Source organism: Octodon degus, unplaced genomic scaffold (genome assembly GCF_000260255.1).
Source record: "Octodon degus isolate 3935 unplaced genomic scaffold, OctDeg1.0 scaffold00043, whole genome shotgun sequence".
Taxonomy (NCBI): Eukaryota; Metazoa; Chordata; class Mammalia; order Rodentia; family Octodontidae; genus Octodon; species Octodon degus.
The window spans coordinates 5,542,692-5,553,188 of NW_004524619.1; the positions used below are offsets into that span (position 1 = coordinate 5,542,692).

The following is a 10,497-nucleotide window of genomic DNA, read 5'->3' on the forward strand; positions in this document are numbered from 1 at the left end:
AAATCATTTTATATTTAAGCACTGATTAGACAACATGTATAAAGGTGAACTAATTTGCAATAGAACTTGTTGATGCAAGTTGCCTTCAAAATATATTGCAGCTAAGATGGTTATAATATTTTACATGCATTTTAGAAGAAATCACACAAAAACAGATGCTTTTTCAATGAATCTCACCAGCTGCACATCTCTTCTGGTCAGTCCACCACAGTCATGTGATATAAGAGTTATCTGGACCTTGTTGTACACATTGAACCATTCCGGGTGGTGATTTATCTTCTCTGCTTGTAGGGCAACTCGAGACATAAAGCCAAAAGCCTGATTAAAATTTTTGAAGGCAAATTCTTTGTAGATGGCATCTCTCTCATTTAACTCCGACCATCCTGCTTTTTTAAGGTCAAGTAGAATCTAGTTCCTCTCTTCTGTCTGCAACAGCTGAGAATCTGAGGACTCGGCCGCCAGGCTCCGGCTCCTGCGCCCCTCGCGCCCCGAGGGCCGCCGCCATGGCGCCCGCCCTAAATTTGGTTTTAGTTATAGGAGTCTTTTGGTGGAAATTTTTGGGTACTCTATGTAAAGGATCATATCATCTGGCAAATAATCATAATTTGATTTCTTCTTTTTTTTTCTTTTTTCTTTCTTTCTTTTTTTTTGTGGTACAGGGGATTGAACTCAGGACCCTGAGCTTGCCAAGCAAGTGCTTATTCTACTGAGCTGTCTTCCCAGCCCTGATTTCTTCTTTTCTGACACATAATACTTTTCTTTCCTTCCTTCCTTTTCCTTCCTTCCTTCCTTCCTTCCTTCCTTCCTTCCTTCCTTCCTTCCTTTTTCTTCCTCCCTCCCTCCCTCCCTTCCTTCCTTTTTTCCTTTCATTGCTCTAGCTAATGTTTCAAGTACTGTGTCAAATAGCAGTAGTGATATTGGACATCGTTGTCTTGTTCTTGATTTTAGAGGGAAAGCTTTCAGATTTTTTCCATTTAATATGAAATTGGAAGTAGGCTTTCCATAAACAGGTTTTATCCCATTGAAGTAAGGTCCTTCTATACCTGTTTTCTTCAGGATTTTTATCATGGAAAGATGTTGATTTTATAAAAAAATTTTGGGGAGCATCTATTGAGCTGATCGTGTGATTTTTTTTCACTTGCTTCTGTTTATGTGGTATATTATATTTGTTGATTTTGTGTATGTTGAATCATCCTTGCATCCCTGAAATGAAGCCTACTTGGTTATGAGGTATAATCTTTTTAATGATTTGTTGCATTCTGTTTGTCAATTATCATGTTGAGCATTTTTGCATCTGTGTTCATTAAGGAGATTGGCATGTAGCTTTGCAGTTTCGTTTTTATCCAGTTTTGAGGCCAGAAGGAAGTAGACTTCCATAAATGAATTTGGAAGCATGTTGTCCCTTTCACTTTCTTTGAAGAGCTTGAGGAATATCAGTATGTCTTATTTACTTTTCTCATTGCTGAAACAAAATACCCGACACCCAAAGTTAAAGGGGAAAAGGTTTATTTTGGCTCATGTTTATAGAGATTTCAGTTTGTAGTTAACTGGCTCTGTGACAGGGCGGCATGGCGGAGGGGCATCCCAGAGGAGAAATAGTTTATGGCAGACAGCAAAGTAGTGAAGAAGCAAGGCAGTGAGTGACAAGTAACTACCACTGTAGCCCTCTTCCTGCCCTTATATTCTATTCAGGCTACTTACCCTAAGGGTACATCTCACACCCGCGGCAGGGCACACTTTCTCCTAGCTTTGCACCATGAATCAATCCTAGCATCACATCCTTAATCCCAGGATCACACCTTCAGATACAGCCACCTCTGAGAAGTTCCACCTGTGAGTGCATGAGGTTGTTTTTGGGGAAATCTAGATAAAAGCCATAATATGGTGATATAACATCCTTAAATGTTTTATAAAATAAAATTCCAGCTGGTCTTGGACTCTTTGTAGTTGTTACATTCTTTATTACTGTCTTAATTTCATTGCTTGTTATTGGGCTCAGTATTTTGTGTCTTTTTGAGTTAGCTTTGGTAATTTGTATGAATCTAGGAATTTATCTTTTTTTTTTCAGAAATTTCTAATGTATTGGAATACTTTCTTTTATAGTAGTAACTATCTTCTGGATTTTGACAGTGCCTGTTGTGATTTCACTTTTTTCATTTCTAATTCCATTGATTTGAATTTTTTCTTTTAATAAGTTTGGCTAAGGGCTTATTTGTTTTGTTCATTTTTTCAAAGACTAAGCTCTTTAATTCATTGATACTTGTATTTTTTGTCTTGATTTCATTGTTTAGCATTCTAGGCTTTATGATTTTCCTTCTTAATTTTGGTTTGGGCCTGGATTGTTGCTGTTTTTCAAGTATCTTAAGGTTCTTCACAAGGTTATTTATTTAAGCTTGTTCTATTTTTATAATGTAAATATTGATTTCAGTTTCCTCTTAGGAGTGCATAGTGTCCCAGAGATTCCAGTAAGTTTTACAGGTGTTGCCATTAACTGTCAGAAATGTAAGAATTTCTTTTGTGACTTGTTGGTTGTTTAGGAGTATTTTATTGATTTTCCAGGTACTTTTATTTTTTCCATAGTTTCTTCTGTCATTGATCTCTACTTTTGTTGCAGTGTCTGATAGTGTGCCTGATGTGATTTTGACTCTTTTATATTTATTTAAGCAGGCTTTGTGGACTAGCATGTGGTCTATTTCAGAAAAAGTACCCTGTAGAGCAGAAAAGAATACATATTATATTGTAGTAGAGTGGAATACTCTGTAGATATCTGTTAGGTCCATTTGTTCAAGGGTGTGGTTCACCTGATAGGTGTTTATTGGTTTTTTGTTTAATCTATCTCTTTGCAAAAGTAGGAGTATTAAGATCTCTCCTTACAATAGTGTTAGTATTTGATCTTCTATGTTCATCAGTATCTGTTTTATGAAGATAGATGCTCTAATATTTGGTGCATAAATATTTATAAGCCTTGTTCCTTCTTGGGTTGTTCTCATAAGTAGTATATAGTGCCCTTTATTGTCTCCTCTGCTAAGTTTTAACTTGAAGTTTAACATGTCTGATTAAAGTTGCTACTCCTGTTTGTTTTCAGAGTCTTGGTGCATGAAATATTTTTTCTATCCTTTGAATTTTATTGAATACAACAGACGGTTGGGCTCTTTTTTATTCATTCTTCAATCTGTGTCTTAATTGGAGGGTCAACGCTATTAACAGTGAGAGATATTACTGGTACCTGTTAATTATTTATTATGATTGCTTTCTTTCTCAGTTAGTGACTTCTTTGTTTTTCTTTTCCTTTGTTGTTATTGTTTATCCATTAACCTTGCTTGGTGTTTTCATTTCATCTGGATTTTTAGCTGTATTAATTTTGTTATTTCTATATGAGATATTTTTGAGTTATTTCCTGGAGTCATAAACCTACATCTCTTTAGCTGGTCTTTTTCATGAAATGTTCTTATTTTCCATCAAATTTGAAGCAAATCTTTGTTGGTTATATTAATATGGGCTGGAAGTTATTTGCTCTGAAGGCTTGAAGTACTTTACTCTAAACTATTCTGGCTTTTTAAGGTTGTATTGAAGTCTGATGTAATTCTACCGAGTTTACCTTTATATATGATCTTTAGTTTTTCTGTGTTTTTAAAATTTTGTGTTTTGTTGGATAATAGGTAATTTAATAAAAATATGTCTTGATGAGCTTCTTTTCTCTTTTAATCACGGTTGTGTGTTGTTTTACTTGTATGTTTTACTCACTTGTATGTTAAACTCTTTTTCTGATATCTGGAAATTTTTCTGCTGTGATTTATTTTATTTTATTTTTTGGCGGAACCAGGGGTTGAAGTCAGGCCCTTGCGCTTGCCAGGCAAGCACTTATTCTACTAAGCCATCTCCCTGACCCCCTCTGTTGTGATTTCTGTAAGCATATTAATAATGCCATCATCGCTGTCATCTAGCTTTCTCTAAGTTCAACTAGCCTTAGGTTGGTCTTTTTAGTGTCATCTAGTGGCTGTTGGTTGGTCTTTTCTTGTTCTCTTTTGTGTGGCTTCTCTGAATACATCTTCATAATTTGCCATTTTGTCCTCAGTTTCAGATACTGTCTTCACAGTGGTCATTTATTTAATTTACAAATTTACTTTTGTTTGATTTTTTTTTTGAGGATTCTAAATATTTCATGAATTATAGTTTCTGTTTTGAACTGGTTTGGTTAATGCTTCTGATTATTCATTTCCTCCAAATCCACTTTGGGTAGTTGGAGTGATATTTTTGTCAACTTTTGGTTCAGTTCCTCTTAGAACTTGCATGGTTTCTTCACCTTTTCCGTAACTATTTTATAGAGTTTTGCTGTCTGGTATTAGCTTTCCTCTCCATTTGTGACTCTTTGGTCTGCCTTAGGAGTATTGGGAGTCCTTGAGGGTCTTTCTGAAAGACCTGAGAGTCTTTAAGGGTCTTGCTTTTCCATGTTCCTGTGTGTATATAACCATTTTTTTTATTGCTAGTTAGCCTCCAGAAAATCCAGATATTGACATAGAAACCAGTTACATCCACTACTGTTACCTTGGCTGTAATAGTGAATTCAGTGACATTATGTCAACTGGATAGTAACAGATCCTAGGAACCACTCAGGGTCATTCCTTAAGCAGAACTAAGAGAATTATAATTTAGTATCTTTTTTGGAATTAAAAAAAGTATACCCATTAAAGAGAATGGCCTGGTGTTTCTTTTTCAGTTGGATCATTATCTGGTTTAGAATCAGGGTAATGGTAGCTTCAAGGAATGACTTGGGAGTACTCCTTCCCTTTCAACTTCATTAAAGAGCTTGATGAGTATTGGTGTTAGATTTTCCCTAAAGGTTTTGTAGAAATTTTCAGTGAATCCTTCAGGAGGTAGGGCTTTGTAATTGGTATGGTTTTTTTTTTTAATCACTGTTTTAATTTCAGTGCCTCTAATTTCAAATCTTATTAGTTCAGTTTGGTATTTTATATGTATCTAGGATTTTTAGAAGGGAGTACTGGGAATTGAACTAATGACCTCACACTTACTAGGCAGGTGCTGTGCCACTGAGCTATGTCCCCTGCCCTGTATCTAGGAATCTATTCATAGACATATAGGTTTGTGAAGTCATTTTTAATTTTTCTTAGTTCAACAGTGTTTACTTGGATCATGAATTTCTTTGGATGATCTTCATCATGAAAGTATTTCCTTTCTCTACCAATTTTGACAAATAGTTTTTCAGGATGTATCACCCTAGGTTGAGAATTATTTTCTTCACTTAATCTTAGCCAAAAGGCCAAGAAACAATGAGCATTATTTTCTTTTAGGGCCTGACATATTTTATTCCAAGCTCTTCTGGCCTGTTAGGATTTATGTCTATAAGTCCACCCAAAGCCTCATGCAGTCACAGACTTTTTTGCAGAGATGGATGAATCTAGAGTATGCAATACTGGGATTAAGGGTACTGGAATTAAGGGTGGTTGATTGCTTGATCAATTCACTGATTGGATCCGTACTGCCCCAATCTCAGTAGTCTGGGTGAGATAAAAGGGGCAGAAAAAGCCATGTCTCACTCATTTTGCACTTGTTGCTGTTGCTGTTTTCCACCTACGTTAACTGTTGCCCTTCTGCCATGTGCTACCAGCTTTGGAGCCATCGGATTATGGACTGAAACCTCAACAACATGTGAGCTAAATAAATTCTTCCTTTAACTTTGGATGTCAGGTATTTTGTCTCAACAAGAGAAAAGTAACTAAGACATGGCCTTTTAAGATTTGTATTAAAAAGTCTGATGTAATTCTAATGAATTTTCCTTTATAATTGATTCATTGCTTTTTTGTAAGTGGTTTTAAGATTCTGTTCTCATGTTGGACTGCTGGGATTTTGACTATGATTTGTTGTGGGGAGGTTCTTTTCTGATTTGACAATTTGGAATCTTTTTAAAAATTTTTTAAAGTATGTATTTATTTATTTGGTACAGGGTCTCACTATGCAGCTCAAACTCATACTGATCCTCCTGTCTCATCCTCCCCAGCACTGGGACGACAAGCATGATCCACTATGCCGGGTTTACAGGGCCAGCATGGCTCTTCTGGGGTCCCGGGCGGCCGGCACAGCATACAGTACTAGGGATTGAACCTGGGACCTTGTGCTTGCCAGGTAGACACTTGACCACCAGGTTATCTCCCTAGGCCTATTTGAGGTATTGCATGTCTCACTTATCTGTATGTTAAATTCTTTTCCCTTATTTAGAAAATTTTCTGCTATTATTTGTGTAAGTGGGTTTTTTATGACTTTTGTACTGTCTTATGTTTTATTGTCCCATTAATCTTTTTTTTTTTCAATGTATTTAGTGCAGGATCTACAGGGTCTCATTACACAGGTCAGATTTGTAGTGGTTCTTTCTGTTTTTCAGCCGCTTAAGTGCTGGGATTACAGGTGCGTACCACTATGCCCAGTTTCAATCCCTGTCTCAGCACACCCTGGGGGTGGGGCCGGCACAGCAGGCCCAGGATTGAACCCCTGGACCCTCCCTCTGCCTAAGCAGGTGCTTTAATCTGCTGAGCTATTTGGCCAGCCCTGTCCTGTCAATCTTAAATTAGTCTTTTTATTGTCTAGGAGGTGTTAAATCTATTTTTCTTGTTCTTTTGTTTTTGTGATATGTCTCATTAATGGTCACTGACAAAAGCCCTGTGTTTTAGTTCTGATAATCTTTCTTCATATTCATCATTTCTGCTACCCATACTTTTATAGGACTTTTTTGTTGTTGTTGTTAGAATTTTGGTTTGTTTTTATTCTTATGATACTGGAAATTGAACTTGGGACCTTGCACTTGCCAGGCAGGCACTTTTGCTACTGAGCTATCTCTCCGGCCCTGTTAGAATTTTTGATATCCTGAATTTCTATTTTTAGGCTTTTTATGGATCCTAATTCTTTTCTGTTTTGGTCTGCATGTTTAGTATCATTCTGTTTAGATCTTTTAGTTTTTATTAGTGCCTTCTTTAGACTACTGGCTATTTTGTTTATTTGGCCCAATAGCTTGTCATTTTTATTGTCTGTGTTCTTGCCACATGACTTATTGACCTCTTTTGTGTTGTCTTTCCTGGCATCATTCTGAGTAACTTGGTTGTCTGACGTTTTGTTTCTTCCCCTTCAATTCCCTTTGAGTCTTCTTTGAGGGAGCTGGGAATTTTTGGAGGCATTTTGTTAGTTTATGTTTTCACGTATTTTTTGCTTTTGTATAGAGACCTTTGGGTTGATTTTGTGGAAAAGTTTGTCTAGGATGGAGACTCCTTTAGTGGCGTCTGCTTGTCCGTGGTTCTCTGGGCTTGGCTACCTTTTGGCCTTTGCCTCTGTCCCAGGATTTGACCACCTCCATTTATTTGGTAGGTGGTTGCAGTGTAGTTAGCTCAGTGCCCAGGTCGCTGGCAACAGGCTCAGGATTGTTTATGACCCCCAGGAGTCTAGATATTGGTTACAGAGAAAACTAATTGGTGGCAACAACTATCTTTTGTCTTAGTAATAAAATCAGCAACACAGGTTGGATATTGAGAAACCCTGAGAACCAATAATGTACCACCCTTAACCATAGAAAAGAGATCTGTTATTATCATATAAACAATAAGAGAAAAATAAAGAAAGAAGGTAAACATCAATAGGTGAAAAAAAATAGATGAGAAGTTGAACTCTGTTGAGTGTATCTTTGGGCTGCAGAAGGAGAGAAGTTAATTAGAGACTGAGGGAAGCTGTGAGATTGTAGGAACCTTTTACCATATTTGTAGTTAGTCTTGCTTTGTTCTCCAACCACAGTTGTGGTAAGGTCACCTTGAAATGCCCATGAGCAGTGGTATTTAAACTAAATTATAAAAAAAAAATAATTATGGATTATTTCTTGTTCTCTTTTGCACATATGCAAGTTTCTCCTATATATGCCATGTGAAAGGAGAGGCCAGATAAAGGGATAAGAAAATGAGGGAAGAAGAAATAAGAATAGGAAGGGAAGAAAATTTTAAAATAGAAAAATAAGTTTAAAAAGAATAAAATAATAGTACAGAAGCAAGAACAAAAAAGAAAAATAAGAAAACCTAGAGCAATCAAGCTAGAAAGTAAACCTTTACCCTAACAAAAACCCTCACACAGCTTCCAAAGCATAGAACCAGGTATCTATACCACTTCCCTTTTGCTGCAGTCCTAATTTGATTGAAGGCAGCAGGCTGCTTCCCCTTGTGAAATGCTTATCTGTGGGCCTGAGAGCCATGAGGCCTGAGGACCAGGGTGGTTCTCTCGACCTGCTTCCTGGCTACCAGGAACAGAGATTCTGCCGAGCCACCCAGTACAATTGCTCCCTTTACTGTAAGGCAACTCCCAGGGTTGCCTCTGTGTTTTCATAGACGTTTTGCCTAGTACATCTCCAGAACCTTCTGTCCTAAGCACCACTTGTTGATCCTCTGCCCACAGAGCCTCTTATTCATCACTGTGTCAAGAGCTCTGCCCTGTTTCAATGCTTCTGGCTCTCTCACTCTTGCTCTCGCCCTCTCTCGCCTATCCCGGGGATCTGGCCTCTGCAGCACTCTGGCTCTTTCCCTCAGCATGTTAGAGCCACTCCCCTGTGTTTGCTGGCTCAAGGGTGTGGAAGGTTCTGTGGATCACTCTGCTTTCTTTCTCAACAACCCCAGTACTTGATTTGATCTGAGGGAATTGGAACTTTTTTGTTTTCCGTAATTTTATTGAGAAACAAATAGCAATGAGACAGTTTTGAATCAAATTGGTAGGACAGTTTCAATAATTAACACATTGCGAATTGGAACTTTTTGAAGCTTCTTCTCTTCTCTGCTCCTGGAAGATGAAGTGAGAGATACAAAACTGTGACTCTCAGTTGAACACTAGGAGTCCAGTGTAATGATATAACTGGCTTTATTTCAATATTGATGTGTTGTAGGGAATGGAGAGGCCCGAGGACAGAGATATGCTTCTTAGCTGGAGAAATGTGAACTCATGAATTATATAAGTTTGCCATCTCATAGGGTAAAGTTTGTGGTTCCCTGAAACAATTACAGTAGTAACACTGCAGATCACTAATTGCAGACATCTATAGTAGATAAAATAATAATGAAAAAGTTTGTAATATTGTGAACATTACGAAAATGTAGTAAAGACATAAAGTGAACACACAGAACCTTGGAAAATGATGCCAGAAGATTTACTTGATGCAGTGTTGCCAGAAACCTTCAGTAGGTAAAAACCTGTCTTGTAGCTCAACAAAGGGAGCACTACAAAATGAGGTGTACACAATGTAAAATCAGATTAAAATTAACTACTGATAAAAGAATCCTGTTACCAGCCCAGAAGAACCACCCAGAGATGGAAGTGGTGGGAAGATCGGACTTCCAGATAGGTGGGCTGACATCTAAGTGAATATTAGCAAATGTCTAAAGGGGGAACTAAATATATTATAGGTTTTAAGTTTGGGAGCACAGGTTTAAAGAATCTGGCTGAAATGTTTGAGTCTAAGACCCAATGGGCAGTCAGTGCAGGTTGGTACACAGAGCGGGGGTACTACAGAGTGACCTTAGCCCTATGTTAAACTTTTATTGCCCTTGCTTCTTGTTTACCAGGGGCCAACTATTGCCAGTAATGAAGAGTCCATTGTCTATAGTGGACAATTCAGCGTTACTCGATGGTCACTCTCAGGCCAGTCCTCACAAATCCCATGTCATACAATTAATTAAATTAAATAGATAACTTGTGACTGAAACCAACTTGTCAGTTTAGGCAATATCTATTGTAAAATGACAGTAAAGATTCTTTTGAAGTCAGCATGCATATGTGAGCTTATGCTCTGTGATGATTAAGTTGTCCACTGCTTCTGTCTACTGATATTAATGAAAAATTTTCTCTTCATTTGATATGTTAAGGCATTTTAAAAATGTAGTTTTGTTAGACTCTTAAAATAATCCTCACTCTCAAAAATTAACATACATCTTGCAGCAGTGCCAAGTGAAGGCAACTATCAGTGTGATTCACAAATGTTAATCTGATCTTTTTTAAATCAAAATGAAAATTCGAAATTTGAAAATCATCTTAGCTTTTATACTTAATGTAAATATAGATACGTAGATTTCAGTTTGAAAATATTAAATATAGCAAAATATTATTTTGCTTTTTAATATATTCTCCATACCTTTGTTCTTCCTTAATTAATTTCTTTTAGATGTGCAGGTATGCTTATCTACTTATCACTCTGGTATGTGTTTGATGTGCATGCGTGCATGTGTGCATCTGTAGTGTTGTGGATTCAGTCCAAGGCCTCATAAATGATAAGTGAGCCACGGCCCCCAAACTTAGCACTGCATTTTTTCTTCTCTGTTGAAATTTGGGGTTGTGCCACAGATTACAATATGCAACTTTTCTTTATTGCAATTTACCTTAAGTTAGTATTCTATCATTTCACAAAAGCACAAGCACTTTAAATAATATGATTTTCTACTTATCCCTACCCATTGTGCTGTTGTGGCC

General features: G+C 37.1%; 2 protein-coding genes across 7 annotated transcripts in view; one reads left to right on the plus strand and one right to left on the minus strand.

Annotated features, from left to right (window-relative positions):
* Dnah12 (dynein axonemal heavy chain 12) overlaps nucleotides 1–10,497 on the plus strand; it is a 186,845-nt gene that overhangs the window by 102,373 nt on the left and 73,975 nt on the right. The gene's annotated exons all lie outside the window — the stretch shown is intronic.
* On the minus strand, nucleotides 7–510 carry LOC105742226 (pterin-4-alpha-carbinolamine dehydratase 2). Its single transcript, XM_023715793.1, has one exon. It carries the CDS (start codon nucleotides 304–306, stop codon nucleotides 142–144), a length of 165 nt encoding a protein of 54 aa, XP_023571561.1. The 5' UTR covers nucleotides 307–510; the 3' UTR covers nucleotides 7–141.

Excerpts from the sequence above, each read along its gene's own strand:
- LOC105742226 (XM_023715793.1), bottom strand. The coding sequence starts at position 306 with ATGTCTCGAGTTGCCCTACAAGCAGAGAAGATAAATCACCACCCGGAA.